Raw genomic sequence first — 23836 nt, 5'->3', positions numbered from 1 at the left:
ACGTTGGTGCAGCTAATTAATAGACTTTTGTGTATGGGTGTGTGTCTCAGGCTTGTGGCTCCTCTTCTCTGTGTGTTTCATTTTTGTTTGTCCAGCGCATTAGCCGCCAATTCGCTTTCCGTATCCACATCCGCATCCGCATCCGCATATTCCCCTACTGTACCCTAACCTTCCGCCATCCGCCTTCCGCCTTCACATCCGCAACCAATTTGTTTGCCTGGCAGTTTGTCAGTTTTGCGGCTCTCGCTGTGCGAGTGTGTTTGCTAATTAGTAAATCATAATTACTCACTCGCATTTCACAATTCGTAAGCTCTCTCCGCCAGCGATTCCTCCTGCGCCTCGCCCCACATCTATCCACCCACTTTTATAGGCACACCCCCACATTTTCGAATCCAATCCATCTGTCCAATATGGAGGCGCGTATACGCCCCCTTACCCGAAATGTGAAATCCATCCATCCAGCCGCCATTATTCGCCATTCGTTGGCCAGGTCGAGAGTTTTTCGGCCGGGCAGCTCACAAAATGTGTCAACCTGGGTGAAGGGCACAGGGAAAGAAAAACTTTTAGTAGTTTTTGGTTACAAATTAAGGAATTTCAATAAGTATAGGAGAAGTTTTGATCTTAATAATGACTAATTTAATAAGTTTTGTTGAGAACTTTTATGAGGAAACATATTCTTATACGAATTTGAAGCAATTCTTATCAAATTTTCTAACAGTGCAGCGGTAAACGCGTCTTTCTAATTGCCCCTTATGCAATGCATAAAGGTAATACAGTTGCAATAGGGAAATGGATGGGGTAATAGAGGTATCCAACTGCTATGCTTTGATTGTTGATATCCCCAAAAGAGATTAAAAGAGCAGGGGGGCGAGGGCGTCTGCAAAATATTAACGAGCCAATTCACAGCGTGAGTTGGGATGACCATTGTCATGAACTCGATATTGGGATTTATTGATATTCCCCATTGAACTTATCAACTTAGAGATAAGAATTGTTACATTTGTAAACCCTGACAACCTCTTAACTTAATTTCAACTAGCAGATAGCCCCAAAGAGCAAGCAAAAAGGGTATATTATAAAAACTATTGCTTGCTTTTAGGCGCTGACAAACTAATTACCAACTTAAACTTAAACTTAAACTTAAACTAACAAAAAAAAAAGCAGGAAAAGCCCCCAAAAATAATCCAACAAAAAGCCAAAGAACACAGCCACACACTAAATGGTCGTGGTGGTAGGAAGGGAAAGGAGAAACTAAAGAGGCGAAACAGCATCTGCTAATTATGTAAATGTATGTGTGTGTGTGTGTGTGTGGCTGGCTTCTTCTTACCCTCTATATCTCTTTCACTTGCCGTAGCTTGTTCTCTTTCTGGCTGAGACTTTTGCTTACATATGTAATTAAATTGCTCAATTAAAATTGCACACCCCTTTGATTATCGCTGGCGCACTCTCTATCGCTCACTCTCTCTCGCTCTTGCTAGCTAGCTTTATCCTTCTCTGTCTGTTATTAATCAGAGAAAACCGTTGTCCAAAAAGCAAGGATTCATATACAGAGAAAATTATGGGGTTTATAGGTTGTAGGTTATATATTTTTATGTTACAGTTAAAGTTTGGAGAGTTCTATCATTTTATAGGAAAATACCATAAAATTGGGTTTTGGTTTTATAGTAAAAGTATTTCCCTTCATTCTAGTTTCAAAAACTCTTGTTTTGCAATCCCTCGTTAAGCTGTCTGTAAATCAACTTATTTTATAGTTATTTTTAACAAACTTTTAAGTTTTATTCCCAGTGTACTCACACTCACACACACACACACATGCTCACTTTTCGGGCTTCAGTGAAATGACGGCCACAATTGCCCGGAATAAAATATGCTTTTCTTTTCTCCTTTTTTTTTTTTTGTTTTTTTGTTGTTATTTCAATTTTCTTTTGTGTTGCGCTGATGCTGCTGCTTTTCCCACACCGCTTTTCGCCCACTTTCCCCGCCTTTTTTCGCCCCCCCTCTGGTCCGTTTCTCTTGAGCCAGTGCCGCCTTTGCCGTTAAATCAACACCATTTCGTAAATTAAAAGTGCCAAGCAAAGCGCTTGCTGCCTCTGCCGCCGAGCAACGTTCATATTAACTGTATTTACAATTATACGGTGCTCACTATCTGCTCGCCCTGCTGCACTGAGAGAAAACGAATACTAGAAGATATCTGATTATGTTATTCTGAGACATCTTTAGGTTCTTAAAGATTTGATGAGAGGTAATATTTGCTAGATCTATTGGTTATTTTTTTTTTGTTCTTAGTACCACAGCTAGTAAATATATCATAAAAAAGTATCAAATATACCAACAAGCCCAAAAGTATGCCCAAAAAGACTAAATATCAAATTGCTGATAAGGTTAGAAGATTTTTCTTACACTGCACGCCCTTGCTGCTCTGTTACACTCCCCACGCCCACACTCCCTTTGCATATGTGCATGCTATAATTCCTTGTACTCCGCCTACCCCACGCCCCCTTTTTTCCGCCCGCTTTCACCCACTGAATTCGCTGCTCTTTGATGTTTGCACAAGTTGGCAACTCGACTTCTTCTGCTTACGCAAGTTGTGCTGCTGCCGCTGTCGGTGCTGCCGCTGCTGTTGCTGCTTCTACTTCTTCTTCTTGCGCTCTGCCAACAACAAATTCCCCATGGTGCTAATTAGCGGTGGTGTCCTGCGTCCTTCTTCGCCCTTCCTTTTAGTCGTCCCCACCTCCTGCATCCTGCCAGAGCCAACGTTTTGCTTGCTCTTGTGTTCCCGATTCGCGTATATTTTTTAATTGGCCGCTTTCGGCATTTCCATTGTTGTTGGTTGGCTTTTGGTTTGTTGTTGTTGCAGCACTTGTTAGCCACAAATTGATTTGATAGTTGTTGTTGTTGGTTATTGCTAGTTGACAGATTTGATTGGATTTGCGTTTTTGATTTTTATTAAAAATTTATGTGGGTTTTGAACATAATAAGTTGTAGGTTTGGGTTATAAAATGTTTATATTTCTGTTTTTTATGTTTAATATTTATAATTTAACAATGAAATTTTGCTAATGTTTCGCTTGAAAATATTCCAAAACTTTTTCTGACTGAAAGTTCCTACAAATAAATACCAAATCTTTTTGGTATTAAGTTAGTAAATCATTTTTTTAACACATAGTGTTAATTAGTTTCATTTTAATTATTAGAAAAGGAGTTATATTCATGCCAAATAATAACTTAAATCAAAAATATAAAATAACTAATTAATTTACTTGAAAAATTGAACACACTTTGAACTGTTCTGTCCCTGTATTATCCTTTTTAAACTTCCCCTCCCTCCCTTCTTCAACTTCTGCTCCTTCGTTCTCATCAATTGTTGTTTTCAATTGTCTAATTGAAAGTTAAATAAATTTTTGGTAACTTGTGCAGAAATTTTGTGCTGCTACAGCAGAGTCCACAAGCCAGTGGGAATTACAACGAGTGTAAAGGGGACAGGAAGAGATGGGTGGAATTTATGGGTGGTAAAGAGAGGAGGGTTATAGAGAAGGTTCGGGTTAATTTCTGTTTGCTTATATTTGTTGGCTTGCCAAAACTATTTGCCAAAATGCTCGAAATTTAATTGCACAATTAATACAGTGGCTAAATGCAAATTAGGTTGTGAGAATGAAAGGAAAAACTGAGGTGGTAATGGGTGAGATAATGGGTTAGGTAATGGGTCAATTGGTTTCTGTAATGAGTAAGAAAGAAATATTTTCAAAAATAAGTGAAAATAAGAAGATAATAAAAGCTGCCTTTCAAATAAAGTCAATAAGAACGTGGGTAGTGCAGGAAAGCGGGTCTTAAACGAGAAACAAATGTGTCGTAGAGGGTGGGTTACGTAATCTGTGTGTAATGGAGAAAGGGGACATGGACATAGAATGCTAATTGGGAAATTACTTACTAGGTCAGCATCACTCACTGGCATACTCATACAATCCTAACCGCAAATAGAGACATTAGGCCTACACACTCACACATACACGCATAGAACCACCCATTTCCAAACCACCCATTGCATACACCTCCTGTTCCCACCCCTTATTCATAGACCTTCTCAATATTTACTCTTTGTACTTGCAAAAGAAATTGTACTAATGGAATTATTTCATTTTCGAGAGCAGTGCGAAAGAGATAGAGTAAAGAAAGTAAATTGAGAGAGTGAGAAAGAGATAGCAGTTGGGGGGATGCGTTGCGTCTCGTTTTGTTTTGTTTGTCGTTTTGATTTACTTTTGGTTTTCGCTTTTTTTTCCCTTGGTTCTCTGATATTTTTTATATTTCTTTACTGTGCAAATAACTCCCAATGTTCCACGTTTCATCTGCTCCTCTATCTATATCTATCTATCTCTCTTTCGCTTTCTTTCTTCCTTCTCTGTCTCCAAAGTCGCGATTGCGATTGCACAAATCAAAGTAGAAAAGTCACTGGGAAATGAGAAAGAAAATGGTTACACAGAGAGAAATGTGTTTTTCCTAATCCGAATTAGGGTCTTTGATCAATAACCAAGCCAAAAAATGGTCGTAGTACGTGTTGGTATACCTCTCTAAGCTCCATTTGATTGGCAATTTAATTTAGACAAGTCTTTTGTTTTAGAACAAGATTAGTTTATTTATGTTTTTGGGACTAAAATGACAAAAATGGTATTTTCACATTTTTTGTTTGTTTTTTTTTCTCATAACTTGACTTAAAATTAACGTAGAGCAAAATAACTAACTGATTTGAGCAGCTTACGATCCCACCTTTCCAACCATATAACTATTTGGTTAATTTTGGAAAATTAATTTTTGGGCCGATTTTCCCTTTTGTTTTGTTTTTTTTTAAATCATTAAAATTTTCGAAAAATGACCCAAATTTGACATTTCAAACTGTGAATGCAGTTTTGTTGTAATTTTAGTTACGATTCCAGCAATGTATGACATTCTATATTCAGACCATTATTGGCTTAGTTATGAGAAAGAATACTGTCACTTTGAGGGGGAAATCGGGGAAACCAAAATTCTCATTTTTGATAAGGGGTACCATCATCAAAATTTTCAAAAAAGGGCAAAAAATGAAGTTTCCCAGATTTGAATGCAAACCAATTGGGAATCATAGCAATCAAATTGCGAGCCCTACGAGGTATTACATTCCTCTTTTGGGCCATTTTTGGCTGTGCTTTGGCCAAAAAACTGATATTCTTGCGGCCAAAATCAAGTATACGCCTTTTGGCAGCAGATAGCCCGGTTTGGTTGCCGTTCCATAGCTCTAATTTTGTTCTAGCAAGCCGCATAGCTAAAACAATGACAGTTTTATGCAGCTAACAACCAAAACTTTAAAACCCTATATTTGTTTTCATCGGTTTTGTTCTTATTTTGTGGTGCAAGCTCTGATTTAATGGCTGAAAAGTCCGAAAACCCATTTTTTGGCAGAAATTTGCAATATTGTGTTCGGTTTTTAGCTCTAGCTCGGCCAAAATAAGTCGCACAGTCAAAAGAACGACAGTTTCGTGCTGCTAACGACAAATACTAACCACCCCTATCCCTCGTTTTTCGATTTTCGGAAAATTAATTTTGGCCCAAATTTCGCATTTTTGATAAGGGGTACATCATCAAAATTTTCAAAAAAGGGCAAAAAATGACGTTTCCCAGATTTGAATGCAAACCAATTGGGAATCATGGCAATCAAATTACGAGCCCTATGAGCTATTACATTCCTCATTTGGAGCATTTTTGGCTGTGCTATGGCTAAGAAACTGATTTTTTTGCGCCCAAAATCAAGTATAAGTCTTTTAATAACAGAAAACCGGCTTTGTTGCCGTTTCTTAGCTGTAACTTTGTCAAATCAAGTATCACGGCTACAACAAAGGCTGTTTTATGCAGCTAACAACCAAAACTTTAAACCCCTATACCTCCTTTTAACAGTATTGCACTGATTTTGTTGGGGCGAGTGCTGATTTAATGCCTAAAAAGTTTAAAAACCTATTTTTTACAGAAGAGATTCCTGTTTTGTTGCCGTTTCTTAGCTGTAACTTTGTCAAAACAAGGCTTGCGGCTTAAACAGTGACTGTTTTATGCAGTTAACAACCAAAACTTTAAGCTCCCATACTTTCTTTTATCATTTTTGCTCTGGTTTTTTGCTGCGAGCTCTGATTTATTGGCTGAAAAATCAAGAAACCAATTTTTAACAGAAATTTGCAATACTATTTGCGAGTGTTTAGCTCTAGTTCGGCCAAAACAAGACGCACAGCCAAAAGAACAACTGTTTTGTGCTGCTAACGACCAATACTTACCACCCCTATCACTCGTTTTTCGATTTTGGGAAAATCAATTTTGGCCAAAATTTCGCATTTTTGATAAGGGGTATCATCAAAATTTTCAAAAATGGGCCAAAAATTAAGTTTCCCAGATTTGTATGCAAATCAATTGGGAATCATGGCAATCAAGTTACGAGCCCTACGAGGTATTACATTCCTCATTTGGACAATTTTTGGCTGTGCTATGACCAAAAAACTGATTTTTTTTCGGCCCAAAATCAAGTATACGCCTTTTGGCAGCAGATAGCCCGGTTTGGTTGCCGTTTCTTAGCTCTTAGTTATGGGAAAAATTCTGAAATGTTCGTGAAAATATATCACATTATTCGCACAGTGTAGTTAGTAACCAGAGAAAGCCCAAACCTCAAGCCCAATGCCAACTTCTTCTCCTGCTCCTACTTTCACCGCCCGCTCACTGCCCGCCCACTTCCTCTGCGGCGGCCTCTGCTGGCGTTGAAACTTTTTTGTTTTCCTTTGGGGCGGTTCAAATAATTTTTTGACTGATTGAATTATTAATAAAATTGATCGAAATGCAAAGAGAGCGGCACGCTGACGACAACGAACGCTGCCGCTGCTGCTGCTGCTGCTGCTGGTCAGCAAACAAAAAAGTAAAATAAAATAAAATAAAGTAGCTGAACGGAAATTCATATCACAGTTTTTCGATTTTTCATCTTTGCTTTTCTTATTTGTTGTTATTATTTGATTGAATTACTTTAAAGCAATTGCCGGTTGCTGAGAGAATCAGTCCGCAGTGACTAACTTCCAGCCCATATAAGTATGCTATAAATCAAGAAAGTTCATACTGTAGGTCACATTTAATTAACACAAATTCCCATTAATATGCATTAATTACAGTTGACTTCGTTTTCATTTTGTGTGTTGAACAACAAACAGGGACATCAATTGTGCCTGACAGTTGATCAGTCGACACAACTTTCCATCAAAATGAGGGCGCCCAGTTGATTATTCCATTATTTGTGGTTGATTTATAATTTAATGATAGTGGCACTTTAAAAAAAAAAAAAAAAACCTATTAATATAAATCTCCTCTTAGCTATCTTTACAAACCGAATTATCCTTTAACCCTGATAAATATGAAAACTCTTCTTTACATTTTATTTTTCCCCAGTCGCTTTTTTTTTTTTTCCTTGGTTTTTTTTTTTTTTTTTTGCTGCTATCGCTGAAGTGTATTAAATATTTACAGAATATTTTTAAATCAAAATTAAATAATAAAAAACGAGGTTTGCTCATGCACTCCGGGCGACCGACCCCCCAGTTCGTTTGTTCGTCTGTCCGTTCGTCAACCTCACTGTGGCCACCCCATTTTCCTGTTGCAAGAAGCGGGAGGAGTATGTGGGGAAGGAGGTCGTGGGGGCTCTGAACCCCCAATGTCCACCAATTGCGCCTTTTTATTAATTAATTTTTTTGGTGTTGTTGCTGTTGTTTTTTTAACCATTTTTTCGCCCTTTTCGTTTTTTGTGGCTGTGCTCTATATTTTGATGTCCTGCGATTTCAATTTTTATTAAGAATATTTTAAAGGATATTTATAGGATATATTTGCAAAAAAAATTTAGTTTGAAATTCTATTGATTAGATTAAAAGTTCTTTAATTTTTAAAGAATATTTCTATGTTCTTATTCTTGGGGAAGTTCTATATAATAAATGAAGGAAGAGAGCTTTTCAGATCAACTTTTAATGCTTTCTAAAATATAAAATATTAAGTTACCCCTTAAAATAAATTCCTAGATTTATAGGGCATTTTCAGTTCCATAATTTCCTTTCTACTAAAACAAACTTTTGCTTGTTATATTCGTTTTGGGTTTTCATTTTGATTTACAACATTTTTTTGGTTGGCCGCTATTTGTTGATCTCTTTCTGGTTTGTTGTTACTGTTATTAATATTAAATATTTATTTTGTGATTTTTATTTAATTTGCAATCTATAATTGCAATTTGATTGAGCTTTTTATATGATATGTGAATCAACATAAAAAAGTGTTGCCTACATTTCGACGTTGCAATTTTTTTCAGCCCCCGTCCGTCCGCATGTGTATGTAATGTGTGTGTGTGTGTGTGTGTGTGGGGTTAAAGTGGCACTGATCCACCTGTTCAACCCACCAATCCCGCCCCTCCTCGCTTAACAATCAAAATTAAAATGAGTGGCTTATTAAAATTTTAACGCTCAAAAAGCATTTTTACTCATCATTTCTGTTTTTTTTTTTTCCTGAGCTTGGACAACGTATAAGGTTGATGGGATGGGTGGCTTTTTGGGGGTGGCAGGTGGTGCTGTAAAGTGGAGTAAAGCGAGTGGCTACTTTGATGTATTTTCATATTCCACTGAGATTCGCGAAATACGCAGGCTGTGGAGGAGAAAGTAGAGGGGAAGTAGGGAGATGCTACGCTACTGCTGCTGCTGCCGCAAGGACGAAAAGGACTCCTCACTGTTTGGTCAGCAGTCAGTCAGCCAGTCTCCCTCTCTATCTTTCCCTCTTTCCATCTGACATTTAAAACGCTGATTGATTTTACTTACAATTATTCTTTATATATTTCCACCCTCCTGGTCTTTTGACTGTGTCTGTAGGTAGGGTTGGGGGAAGGGAGAGGTGGAGGGGGGGACGCTCGTCCTTTATTTTAATTACATTGATTTTTGGTTAAATGCCGCAATTGTGTTTGTGGCGGTTTTATTTGCACATCATTAAAATTGTAAAATTATTAAAGTGGCAAAACAAAAACTAAGACAAACACAAAATTGCCACCGAGTCAGGACTTTTCAATGGCTGGTGATGGTGGTGGGTGGTGTGCTTTTCCAGAGGGCTGTTTCCTATGCTAATCCATTTCATTTAGAAGTCTTAACTTGAGGGTATATACTCGCATCCAGCTGAAGTCTTGATCAAAAAGGGATTAAAATTAATTTTGAAGAGAGAAGCAAATATTGTCAAAGTGATTATTAGCCATATTCATGTTTACGCTTTACCGTTTATAGAAATCATAATTTTTAATATTTACTTTTAATATTAGGAAGTTACCACCCATAATCTACCATGCCTGGCAGATCCCCCCTTACACACCACCTTATCCCTTCTCAAAGCATCCATTACCATTTATTGCCATCAAACCAACCAACCAACCAACCAAACAACCATCCATCCATCTGTCCATCAGCTATCGTCGTCGTCCTGAGCCGCGCATCCTTGTAGCCCGCCACCCTCCTGTGATTTTTTGTTTTCCATGGAAAGCTTGAGGGGGAAGGCGTTTTAAAATATTCAATTGGCTGCTGCTCATTATTTGTTAAGTGGCTTAATGAAAGCGGTCTCCTTCTCCTCCTTTCTCGCAGGCCGCCTCCCCTTCTCCCTCTCCTTTCCTGACCGACCAGTAGCTTTAATTAAATCGCATTTTTTAATGTGTTTGCATAACTTTTGACTACACTCTCCAACAAAACTGTTGGTCCAATAATGGGATTGGTACAAATTTAAGATTTATCTATCTATGAAACTGCTTTTTCAGCTGCTTTTAAACAACATCCTTTTGAAATAAGAAATATTATATTTAATTCATTAAAAAGTTGAAAGATTAAATATTATTTCTTTAAGAATATAAATTATTTTTCCCAAGTGTAACCCCCCTTTGCTAACCTTGGCATTTTCTTTCTTTCCTCTTCTCTTTTCCAGACAAACTAGCCAGCTGCTTTGTGTGCAAGGCGGAGGCGTGTGCCCGCACCCGTCCACTGAAGAAGGGGCGTGGCCAGCAGTATGGGATACCCGACGAGACAATACCGGCGGGAGCACGGGTCTGCAATAGCTGTCAATGCAAATCGGTGCGCAGCCGCTATCCCAATTGTCCGCTGCCCACGTGTCCGAATCCCAAGGATCGGGCCCAACGTCTGCGGAACATTCCCTCCCGGCTCTTTGAATTGGCACCGGAGATTCGTGATCCGGTAATGGCCGAATTCCAAATACCGCCGCATGCCACCCGCTGCTGTTCGGCCTGCCTGATGCGCATCCGTCGCAAGCTAGATCCGCAGCTGAATCTCACGGACGGCTCCAGTGGCGGAGCGGGCAGTGGCAGCGGTGGCGATGAGACGGATGTTAGTACATCGTCGTGTGATGAACGAGAACCGGGTGGATCGGATACAGCATCCGTAGAGAGTCCAGAGAATCTGCAGCGCCACAAGGTCCGTCATTACCACCAGCAACAGCAGCAACAACAGCAGCAGCAACAACAGCAGCAGCAGCAGCAGCAGCAGCAACTATCCCAACCACAGCCACCGCCAGCGCCGCAACAGAAGGCATCGACTCCGCGAGGTGGTGACAATGGAACGCCATTGATTATCACACCAACACGGATGAGTAGCAAGGCAGGAGTGGCTCCACCACCTGGAGCAGGTGATAATGATCGACTATTGCCACCAGCCGCTGGACAGGCACCTAAAAAGCAGAAGACCAGCGAAGAATACGATTCCTCGGCCACGGAAACGGCGGATGAGGAGAATGAGAACTCACCGGCCAATCGCCAGAGTCCCAAAGTCCTGTTCCATGGCCATGATCGTGGTCATGTGGGTCATGCCAATAATGTTGCAGGTCTTCAGCCACCGGTGGCCAACATGGGGCCGGGTGGTGGTGTGCCCACGGGCGGAGCACCGGGTCAGCAGGTGAACGGACCGATTAGTATGCGTCGCGAGGCGGTCAACAATGTCCAGGATTGTGTTTTCTCGGTGATCGAACGTTCGCTGAAGCACAAGGGACCGCAACCCAAAGGCGGACAAGGTCAACAGCAGGGTCAGGGTCAAGGACAGGGCCAGGGACAAGCTCAAGGACAAAGCCAATCCCCATCCCAGCAGCAACAGCAACAGCAGCAGCAGCAGCAACAACAGCAACAACAACAACAGCAGCAATCTGCTAATAATCTGGAACGCAAGGAGCTGACAATTGTCAGGGAATACCGCCAAGATCCGGGTATTCTAAAGCAGCAATCCGGCGGATTACCACAGGGAGCACCGCCCACCTCGGGAGCCGGTAGCCTGCCGCATGGCACCTCCGTGCAGAAGCTACCATCTCGTCCTGCGGCAGTGGCACCACCGCCGCCGCCGGCTCATCCATTGACGCCCACCAGTACAGGAAGTGCCAGTGGCAGCAACAACGGTACCAGTGATAGTCTTGCTACCCTATCGGTGGTCAACTCTCACATGGGCGTTGGTGTTGGTGCCGTGGGACAGCTCAGTCATCCAGGCCTTATGGGACACGCTCCAAGCGCTGGAGGCGGAGTGGTAGGAGGAGGAGTCGTTGGTGTGGATAAGGCCACCATTACACCGGTTGTAAAGACCTCGAGCGGATCATCGAAGAGCGGTGGTGCGTCCACTCATTCGACTCCCACGCCGCCGGAGACCATAATCTATAATGTGCCCGCGGCGCATCCGCAACGTGGTATACCACCGCCGCCGCAGCACTCGGTACATCCTGCCCATCCGTCGCATGCCCAACATCCGGCTCATCCGCAACATCCATCGCATGGCCAGCATCCGCAGCTACAAGTCCCAGAACCAGAACCTCAGACTCTGGACTTGAGCATTAAGAAGCCACCGCGTGATGGCCATTCCCCGCATACGGGTGCCGGTGGTTTGAGCAGTTCTGGATCGGGTGGTCCACCCACATCATCGGATCGACATCATGGTCCACCACCACCGACCATGTCAATGAAGCACATTGTCCGCTCGACGGGCATGTATCGTGGCGATGCCGTAACCGTTCCTTCACTCGCAGCGCCCAGTTCGTATCTGTATCCGACACCACCGCATGGAGTGCTTAAGGCCACCGGTGGTGCTCTCTATCTTCAACCAGTCCCGGTGCCCATTTCCATTTCCGGACAAGGTCAACTACCGCCAAGAGCTGGACAACCGCCGCCGGCACAGCCGCCATCTAGCAGAGGTGTGGCCAAGGCACCACCCAAGCTGAGTCCACAGCAGGCCCATCATTTGCATCCCAGTCATGGGCATTCGCCGTCGCAGCAGCAACAGCAGCAGCAGCAGCAACAACAACAGCAGCAGCAGCAGCAACAACAACAACAGGCGGCTGCACAACAGCAATTGCTGGTGAAGAGTGGCTCCATAACCCATGGTACACCGGCAAATAGTGCCCAACAACAGATTATCGTACACGCAGCAGCAGCTGCGGCTGCAGCCTCATCATCATCGCTTCTCAGTCCGAAGTTCGAGGGTCTGGTTAGGCAAACCACACCCGACGGATCCGTAGCCGGTGGACCAGGAGGACCTGGTGGCAGTGGCAAACATGGATCCATAACGCAGGGTACACCACTGCACCTGCCGCCGCATCATTTGGAGGCCAAGAGGCCATACGACAACTACTACAAGAGCTCGCAGCGTCACAGTCCCGCCCAGCAGCCGGGTGTCAATCAGCAATTGCCTCCGCCACCGCAGCAATCATCGCCCCAGGCGCCACCGCCACAGGGTTATGGAGTGGGCGTAAGCTCACCCTATGCTCGATCACCATTTGGCGGAGTGGTGGAACAACCACCGGTACTAAGTACACGCCAGATCGTGATGCATGACTATATCACCTCGCAGCAAATGCAGGGACAGCAACAACAGCAACAGCAGCAGCAGCAACAACGCAATATGTCGCGTGGCAGCAGTGCCAGCGGTGGTGGAGGAGGCGGTGGGTCTGACAAGGAGTCACCCTCACCCAGGAACAGTGTAGGCAGTGCCGGTGGTTTTACTTATGGCGGTGACAAGGAATCAGCGCCCAGGGGCCGACTGGAGTACTCCAGCCGGGCATCGCCAGCAGATCATGCCAATAGGTGAGCTTGAAGATTGGGATATCGTTTGGATTCCTTTACTAATTCCTGTTTTTTTCGTTTATCCAGCACACCTAGTCCTCATCGCACGCCTCCGCCGCAACGCCAGGGTGTTATCCAGAGGCACAACACGGGCTCCAAGCCGCCATCACCGGCAGCTCCGCCACCAAGCAGAATGCACATCGGTCCCCCGTATCAATATGTTCCAAGTAAGTTTAGCAAATCAATTGCAATCCTTTAGGGAAACTTATTCTTCACCCTTTCGTTTCTTCTAGGTGGTCACGATGCCCTGGCATCGTTTGTAGACGTGGCCGTCCAGCAGCCGCAGCTGCCGGTGCCATCACAAAAGGATGATAAGTCACCAGGTGGTGCTGCACCGCCGCCAGGGCAAGTACCTGGACCCGGATCTGGACCACCACTTGGTCCCGCTGTCCTGCCGCCGCATGCTGTGGTCGGTGTGGCCCAGCCACCGCCGCCAACCGCTCACCACGATCAGCGATATCGTGAATTGGCCTTGCATCATCATCACACTGTGATGCAGCAACAAATTGCCCATCAGCAGCATTACCGCAGCCTCAATGTGGCGGCCCAGGTCGATATGCAGCGACAAATGGATCAGGCAAAGCGTGCCATGCGCCACCAGCAACATCAGCAACAGCATCAGGCACAGCAGCAGCACAACCATGCCCTCGAACGGGATAGGGAGATGATGCAAAGCCAGGAGAGGATGCGTGAACGGGATCGTGAACGTGACAGGGAACGTGAACGGGAGCGTGAACGAGAGCAGCGGGATCGAGAACGTGATCGAGACCGTGAACGGGAACGCGAACGACGCGAACAGGATCGCGAACGGCGTGTGGTGGCCGAAGAAAGGGAGCGCGACAGTCGCCGTATGGAGCGAATGTTTGCTGGCGGTGTGGTCACAGCACCAGTTGGAGCCGGTGGTGGAGGACCGTCTCCCGGTCAATTCTTGAGGGCTTCAGTGCCAGAAACTGGTCCACCACGCTCAATACCAGATCGTGAACGGGAATCGTAAGTTTTTCAATAAGAACTTTGTATATATCCAGTTCCTTAATGACACTAATCATCATCATCGTTTCACCCATCCAGATACTACCGGCAGGCACACGGCGGTCCAGCTCCAGAGGATACCCCCGGACAACTGAGCGCCCAAAGTCTAATCGATGCCATCATCAAGCATGAGATCAATCGCTCCAATGATGCCACAGCTGGTCCAGGACGCGAGTTTCCCCGTCCGACCTTCGTGCATGCCCCGTTGCCGCCACGTGGATCTGGTTCGGGCGGCTCGACGGGCACTAGATCATCGCCAGCGAATGTCCTCCATCCGATGTATTTACGTGATCATCGTCAGACCATTGATGGTGGAGCGGTCTCTCTACTGACGGCGGAGAACAATGGCAAGCCAAGCTCGTCGGGATCGCCAAGTGTAATTAATATTGATTTAGATCAGGAACGGATTTCTGCAGCAGCCGCAGCAGTTGCCCAGCAGCAACAGCAGCAGCAAGCACCGCCGCCGCCATCGCAATCGTCGCAGTCAAGATCGGTGCATGGTCAGCTGAGAACACCGACCTCCCAGGCTGGCGGTTCGGCACCAAGTCCCCAGCAGATTCATACGAAGAGCATTACCTTTGGGGAGCTTACTGATTCGATAATAACCAATGACTATGGTACCAGTCCGCATCTGCGACCGCCGCCAACCTTTATGACCTATTTGCAGCAGGAGGCTCAGACCATGCTGCCACCGGAACGCTGGAAGCAGAATCGCCGTATGCAGCAGAAGGTTGACGAAGCGAAGCACCATTCACAGCAGCAACAGCAACAGCAGCAGCATCAGCAGCAGCAGCAACATCACGCCCAGCAACAGCAGCAACATCATGCCCCACAGCATCATCCACAGATGACTGGTAGTGGCTCTGGCTCAGCACCAGGTGGCGGTGGTCAGGGTGGGGCACCCGGTGGCCCCGGCAGTGGAGCAGGAAGCGGCGCCGGCAGAGCCAATACGCCCGGCGAAGATGGACGTAACATTATCCGTATGCCGCAGCCTGTCAGTCCAAGGAAATATAGCCATGAGATGATGCTACACCACGTGATGGCTGGTGGCGCGGCGGGTGGTGATCAATACTTTATACCCAGTCGTGTGGTGCCTTTGGAACAAAGAGGAACGCCCAGCGGTGGAAGTGGAGCACCTGGAGCAGGAGGACCCGGCTCTGGAGGCGGTGCCTCGACCATTGACAACTATGTAAAGACCCGCATTGCCGAGGTAATGCGCGATGACGTTGCCGGCTATGGCAAGAACCGAACTGTTGAGGTGCGAACCGATGATGAAGTAACCGCCGATATGGTGGCCCATTCGCATGCCGCCGTTCACGCCGCCCATGTGGCGCACGTGGCCCAAGTGGCTCATGCTTTGGAGCTGCAGCACAGAAGCAAGGAGCCGCCGCCACCGGAGATTAGTGTTTCACGAAAGACGCCCAATCAATACGAGGTGGTAGATGCCAGTGGTAGACGCTCTGCTGGCAGTGGCTCCGTGTCGGTCTCCGTTTCCGGGGCCAATAGTCATCATTCACCGTATCATCCACCCGCGTCGGCCTATGCTCCCAGCACCTATGCCTTCCCCTATAGCGCGCTGACTGTGCCGAGTGCTGCCGGTGGATTACCGCCACCACAGCCACTGCAGCTAGCCCACCAGGCAGTGGCACCTCCCGGCCATCTAAGTGCCAAGGCCAAGGCAGCACATGCCCTCAGTGAACTTGGTGCAGTCGGTGGCGGTGTTTCCTTGGTGGTGGGCGGTGGATCCGGTGGTATTGCAGGCGGACCAGGTGGTGTATCGGTGGGTGGCGGTGGCCCCGGTGCCGGCGGACCAGGAAGTGGTGGAGGCGGACATAATTCAAGTTCATCGTCAGCAGCTGCTGTTGTGGCAGCTGCAGCAGCAGCGGCAGCGGCTGCCAGTGAATCGAAGCCATTGCTGTTGTCCAAGTACGATGCCCTTAGCGACGAAGATTAGTTGTGACTGCCGGCGTCGTCCTCGGCGTCGGCGTCGCACCTGCGGCCAGCAGCAATAGCAGTAGCAGCAACATTACCGCCCGGCAGCAGCACGAGCGTTGTCTACGGCTATCCTGGCTACCGGCGACACTCCCAGCATCAACAACAGCCACCAACACATCCGCATCTTGTCCAGCAGCAGCAACAGTCGCCGCATCGTCAACAGCAGCAACAGCAACAGCAGCAGCAGCAGCAGCAGCAACTCTACCAGACCACTGTACTGCCTCCTCCATTGCAGTCCCAGCAGCAACTACAGCAACAGCAACAGCAGCAGCAACTCCATCAGCAGCAACAGCAGAGGAGCCTCTACTATGCCAGTGAGCATTATCCGGGAGGCAATGGAGGCAGTACTGCTGGCGGCAATCCAGGCTACTACTGACAGCAACACTAATTGCAGCAGCAGGAGCAGCAACATCATACGTAGGTTACCACAATCGAAACACCAAGTTGTTGGACAAGAAGCCTGTAAGGTTAAAAAACAAAATATGTATAAAAAAAAGAAAACAATAAGGCTTTAACTAAAAACAAGATTTAAATCAAGAAAGAGAGAGATAGAGAGATCGAGATATTATGAAACAAGCGAAGAGACAGAGTGGGATGGCAGGTAGACTTGACATCTAGCTAAAATTATGATTTCGATATTTTTAACGTAACTTCTTCAGGTTGCTTTCAAAATCAGACTTATTTTTGAATTGTAAAAAAAAAATCAACAAAAAATTGTAAACTTTAAAAATGCTAAACAACCAGAAAACTAATAATTTTTGTAATTAATATTTACCAAAAACTGCAATACATTAATTATAATTTCATTTTGGCTTAAAATCCTGTGGCAATCTTTGCAATATTTTCATTATAATTTCATTTTGGCTTTAAAAACTGAGAAATTACTGCAATATTTTCATTAAATTTATAAAATTAGTTTAACAATACTTTAACAAAGTCTTTAAATTCAAATTTAAGTTTCCAAACAGAGAATCTACAATTGTATATATAAAAAGCTAAATTATATAAGAATTCTGTTCGACTAACTTTGATATATGATGTGAAATCCACCTGTATCCTCTCGATTCTTGAGGCATACACACACCCTCACACTCGCATAACTGCGTGTCCTTTTTGTCGTTTATATGTATTTGTGTTTTCGTTAGTGTGAACGCGTGTGTGTATGTAATTGTCCTTGTTCGTTCGTGTATAATTCCTCGACCTCGTAATCCTTCTCGTTAAAACACAGCTCTAACCTCAGCACCCCGAGTCAGAAAAGTAATGGAAAAAATGGTAGTGACAAACATATATAGATATATACAAAAAGAAAAACTAAAAATCACACCACACACACACACACATGCATATATATATACAATACACTTAAGATTATAAGAAGTAAACAAAATAATAAAAAAAACACACTGTTGGGCTGTTCTTAGAAAAAAAAAACAAAAAACCTAAACAAGTAAAACGAGAGACAAGTAAATATATATATATATATATATATATATATATATATACACGTATATATATGTATATTACCTAATAGAACACTTTAAACATTATTTAAACGACTTTTTGTAAATTTCATAAAACAAAAAAAAACAGAAAAGAAAACTGCGCATAATTTTAATGAGCATCATTTAAAATATCTTATTAATACATTTACCACTAATATTATTCGTTTTTTTTTTTTATTTTTTGCTATTTTTATATGCAAGATCTAAGTTAAATATGGAGCATGATTGTGTTTTATTCTCTCCTTAAGCAAAAGCTATTGAATTATGTACGTTTAATTGATAAGCTAATGAAAGTTTCGATGTAAGTAAAACAAAAAAGAAATAAAACTAAGCCCAATTACATATAAATATATATATATATATATATGGGGATTATACATACGCATATTTTTTTATATAACACTTATGTCTTACGAAACAGTTTTAGTGTTTAGCTACATTACTGTTTAATTCGTTTTTTTAACTTATTTTTTTTTTATATATACATATGCAAACGCGAAACAGAATCGTGTGAAACCAATTGAGGAAAAACCGTGAAAACAAAAAAATTCAATATTTTTAATACATAATGAAACTAAAAAACGAAACAAAATCTATATAGTAAATATATATATATATAGATATATATATATATAAAGTAAACAAACAAACGCTAAGACTTATTCAAACAAAAACAAAACAAAACTGTAAAATATTAAAAGATAAACGATAAATATATAAATATATGTAAAAGCTAACGATGCAGATATATTCGCAACCGGAAACCGGAAATGAAACGGCAAAACGGAAACGGATATTAAAAAAAAACCCGAAACGCAACTCTGGCCGAGAGCAGCGCGCGCAGCAACGTTTTAGTTAAGAGCAGGAAGCGTATTTTTTTTTTATAAATATATATATATATATATAAAAATTAAAATAAAAAAACAAATTCTATATATATATATACAGAAAATTTTACAAAATATATATATATATATATAAAAATGATAATAAATGTATGTAAAACGGCAGCATAATAACTTACGGAATAAACAGCGCCAGAGGGGTTCGAGCCACGAAGGATCATCGGGGTGGGGCGAAAGCGGCCGGGACTGGACGGACGTGGAGCTCGAGGAGCCGCCAACACAACGAAACTGCTAGCTTCGTCCCCGCCTCTGTAGATCATCGATGGCTGGCCGATCCTTGATAGAGAGCACTTTCTACACATATAAATAAAAAAAAAAATTATATATATATATATATAAATGAATAATGTATGAATAACCGAATTTTATAGCTGGGCGAATTACAAATTTAAAAAGAAAAAACCGCCAGCTGAATGGATGTAAAAGAAAAACAAAAAAACAAGAAAAAACAAGCACAAGGCGTGCCCTGAAAATGATTTAAGCAAATCACAAAAAATACAAATTCAAATTCAAAAAATTCGCTATATATTGAAGGAACTTCTATTGATTATTGGTTTTCCGTGTTTTTCTTTCTGTTTTTCCTTTTCTGTTGTATCAATTTCAAATCGATATAGTTGTATGGAAAACGAAAAGAAACAAAATAAAATGTGGAGTAAGAATGGCGGTTCATAATGATGATGATGATGATGAAAATGATGATGATAACAATAAACACAAATTATGAATGAGAAGATTTAAATGTAATGAGAGCGCCGAGTCGCCGAGCTAGAGCTGATTATGATCGATACATGATAATGATGATGTTTAGCACTTAAGTTTTAGTTGTAACTTTATGCCTTAAGTTGTAAGCTTAAAAATAATAATATAAAATTAAATACAACATATTAAAAAGCAAACAAAACAAAATAAAAACAAATACAAAAAAATAAAACAAAAGAAATGTATAACAAAATGTTCTCGTTTTCTTAATTAATTTCATTATAATGGAAATGGCTTAGTTTTAGATACATTACAGATTACAGATGTCACTTTTGAACAAGGAAAAATGATTAAGAAACTATATTAGCTTTGTGAGAAACCAATTAGTGTCTTACCTTTTCAGCCTTGATAATAAGGACAAATCTCCAATCCTAGACATTTCTATAATTTCACCAATCAGTTTCTCACCTTTACAACAAAGTGAGGGAGTATGTAAGGAAGGACAAATCTCCATCCTTTACATTTTAATAAATTCGCCAATCAGTTTCTTACATTTACAACCATGGAAGTAAGAAAGGACACATCTTCAATCCTATAGATTTTTATACTTTCACCAATCAGCCTTTACAACAAAGTAAGAAAGGATAAATCTCCAATCCTATACATTTTTATACAATCAGTTTCTAACCGTTACAACCAAATAAGGAAGGAAACATCTCCAATCCTATACATTTTTATAAATTCGCCTTTCAGTTTCTCACATTTACAACACAGAAACTAAGAAAAAAAGGACAAATCTCCAATCCTAAACCTTTATATAATTTCACCAACCAGTTTCTCACCTTTACAACAAAGTAAGGAAGTATGTAAGGAAGGACAAATCTCAATATAAATTCGCCAATCAGTTTCTCACTTTTACAACATTGAAAGTAAGGAAGAACAAATCTCAAATCTTATATATTCTTATAATTTCACCAATGAGTTAGTCACCTCTACAAATTTGGACGTAAGGAAGGACAAATCTCCAATCCTATACATTTATATAATTCACCAATCAGTTTTTCACCTTTACAACAGTGTAAGGAAGGACAAATCTCCAATGCTATACATTTTTACAAATTCGCCTTTCAGTTACATCATTGATGGTAACGAATGTCAAATCTCCAGTCCTATACAATTCTATAATTTCACCACTAAGTTTCTCACCTTTACAACAATGTAAGGAAAGACTAATCTCCAATCCTATACATTTTTATACAATCAGTTTCTCACCCTTACAACCAAGTAAGGAAGGACAAATCTGCAATCCTATATATTATTATAAATTCGCCTTTACAACATAGAAACTAAGAAAGAAAGGACAAATCTCCAATCCTTAACCTTTATATAATTTCACCAATCAGTTTCTCACCTTTACAACAAATTAAGGAAGTATGTAAGGAAAATCCATCCTATACATTTTTATAATTTCACCAGTTTCTCACCTTTACAACAATGTAAGGAAGAACTAATCTCCAATCCTATACATTTTTATACAATCAGTTTGTCACCTTTACAACCAAATAAGGAAGGACAAATCTCTAATCCTAAACATTTCACCATTACAACATTGATAGTAAGAATGTACAAATCTCCAATCCTATACATTCTTTTAATTTCACCAATCAGTTAGTCAGCTTTATAACATGGAAAGTAAGGAAGGACAAATCTCCAATCCTATAGATTTTTATAGTTTCACCAATCAGTTTCTCACCTTTACAACAAAGTAAGAAAGGATAAATCTCCAACCCTATTTTTATAAATTCGTCAATCAGTTTCCCACATTCACAAATTTGAATGTAAGAAAGGACAAATCTCCAATCCCATACATTTTTAAAAATTCACCAACCATTGGTAAAGTAAGGAAGGACAAATCTTAACCTATACATTTTCATACAATCAGTTTATCACCTTTACAAATTTGAAAGTAAGCAAGGACAAATCTCCAAACGCATACAGTCAATAGGTATCAAAAATTCTATAATTTTTAACCAATCAGTGGTTTATCGCAGAACACACCGAAAGCTAAAGTAGCTTCACATCCATCAGCCCGACTGTTTCCGAATCACAAGAAAGCTTTTTTTTTTAGTACACAAACACTTCGACGTCGCGCCCGAAAAAGTAAGCGGTACGAGATAATACAGAGATTAGAGTGATAACCCTTGTTATCAGAAGCAGAACAACCTTGCTTCTAACAAAGTATATTTAAATACAATTTGATTATATTTTTTCATTTATTTTGTAACGTTTTTTGTTTGTTTAATTGCTATTTAACTTAAATATTGCCATAAACTAAATTGTTTTCACTTTAATTTACTATATAAAAATACGCACAATAGTGTTGCAATGGAAGCATAAATAGGCATGTTTCAGCATTAACAAAATTCATGTACAATTGTGTTCATTTCTAAGTGTTTGTTTTGTTGTTTTGTCTTTTTCGTTGTTTTCTGTTTTCTGTTTTTTTTTTTCTTCTTTTCTTTCACTTAATAGTTTTTGTTTGTTGTTGCCAAGGCGGGGATATCTATGAAAAAGTTATGGTTTACAATGATTATATAAATAACGAACAAAGTATATATATATAGTGTATAATTCAACTGGCATTACATTTCTTGTTCTTCTACTTTGATTTATTAATCATTCAAGAGTACCACATATTAATTTAATTAGTTAACTTATTATTTCTCTTGTTTGTTTGTGTGTTGTTGTTGTTTTTCTTAGGAGGAGGAAGACGACTTGGTTAAGTATTAAGTGTTATTAATTCCGATAAGGCCATATACTTGCTTCATGCGGGGCACAGTTTATGTTTTCTTTGTTTTTGTTGTACAAAGGGAAGAACGCATTAAAAAAAAAAATAATAATAATAATAATATTAATAATAATCATCATGATGATAACCAAAGCTCAGGTTTAAGTTAGGGGGTTTTTTGTTGTTTTTTTTTTGTTGTAGTTTCTTTCTTTTAAATTTAAATAGAGCAAAAAACAGTGTATTATATAAAAGTAATATTAAATATATATAGTAAACCTTTGCACGCTGCCTTAACTCTCAATTCTGATCAACAAGTGTTGTGTGTGTTTTCTCTTTTTTGTATTTTTGTGTGTGCTTGTTTTTGGAAGTAAAATCAAATCGAAAGTTGTATATAAAATAGACTTTAAAATAATAATAAATAATTAATATGCCTTTTTGCACTCTCTGTCTCTGCGTTTCCTTTTCCATTTTTCACAAGACTATACATAATTTGTGTTTTGTATATATATATATATATATATTTATATATATAATATTAATGATAAGGCACTTTGAGAATTATTTACCCCCCTTGATAAACATGCGTGGAATTTGCTCTTTCCTCGGACAGTTTTTTCCGTTTTTTTTTGTTATTTTTTTTGTTTTTTGTTTAAATTTGTTATTTCTACTGTTGGTTTTTGTTTTTACATAATCATAATACGCCGAGTGAAAAAATAGAATAATAAATAGGAGTAATTAAATATTTGATTTAGCTGTCGCAGCAGCAACTTTTCTTCGATATATATATATAAATTATTTGCACAGAAAAAGGTCTCAAAAGTTTGTAGACTAAAGTCGCTGTTTAAAGTTTATGTTTATATATATATATAAAAGTATATATATATATATATATATGTATATATGTTTTGTAAAGAGCAAGAGGTGTGTACAAAAATAATTTAAGTTTTGCGCATTTGCATTGCGTTTTGTATTTTGTTTGCTCAGTTTTTTTTTGTCTTTCTTAATTTTACATTCCTAACACTGAGTATAGTTTTTGTTTTCTATATATTTCTGATTCGTTTTTCACTTTTCCGGCACATACAAAGATCGACACAATCGGGTTTTTTTCCTACATAAATATTGTTGTTTTTGTTTTTTTTGTTAAGGCTTTTCCTTTAGGTTTTTTTTTCTCGTTTTTATTATATATATATATATATATATATATATATGCATGTACTTCATAATCATTTTGACATAAGCATAATTATAATATTAATTTTATTGTTTTATATAAATTGTATATAAATTAAGGGCTTCTCTCATAACACTAAAAATTATATAACTGCACCCAAAAAATAGAAGAAATCAAGAAAAATGTTGTAAAATAAATTAAATAAAAATAAAATATATATAATAAACAAAATGATCTGTCGCATATACCATATAAAAAACATAAAATTATCAATGGTCAAAATATATGTGCGTGTGTGTTTGTGTGTTTGTGGGTGTGGGTGTGGGGTGTTGCATGTGTTTGTGTGTGTGTGTGTGTTGGTTTTCATAAATTATTAACATTAATTGCATATAAAATATATCTGGTATGTTTTATGTAAATAGATGTGAAAATAAATTATGGTGTTTTTGTTTCTTTTTTAAAAATCAGCATTTCCATTTCATAGATCGATTTAAGGAGTCGTACAAAAAGAATCGTAGTCATTCAAACAAAAAATAATAATTAAATCAAATAAAATAAAATAAAGATCAAAAATCAATGACAGAATTCCATT

General features: G+C 40.3%; 1 protein-coding gene across 3 annotated transcripts in view; it reads left to right on the top strand.

The window, feature by feature from the left end:
- LOC108103830 overlaps positions 1-17688 on the top strand; it is a 65709-nt gene extending 48021 nt beyond the window's left edge. For all 3 annotated transcript variants that reach the window (XM_017209517.2, XM_017209516.2, XM_017209518.2), the window contains exons 7-10: positions 9978-13119; positions 13186-13325; positions 13392-14148; positions 14227-17688. In XM_017209517.2, coding sequence (XP_017065006.1) covers positions 9978-13119; positions 13186-13325; positions 13392-14148; positions 14227-16141 — 5954 coding nt within the window. In that variant the 3' untranslated portion in view covers positions 16142-17688. The remainder of the gene's footprint in view (positions 1-9977; positions 13120-13185; positions 13326-13391; positions 14149-14226) is intronic.
- The last annotated feature ends 6148 nt before the right edge of the window (positions 17689-23836 follow it).

The sequence above is a fragment of the Drosophila eugracilis genome, unplaced genomic scaffold, assembly GCF_018153835.1.
Source record: "Drosophila eugracilis isolate 14026-0451.02 unplaced genomic scaffold, ASM1815383v1 contig_408, whole genome shotgun sequence".
NCBI lineage: Eukaryota > Metazoa > Arthropoda > Insecta > Diptera > Drosophilidae > Drosophila > Drosophila eugracilis.
This window is presented reverse-complemented; position numbering and strand designations above follow the sequence as displayed.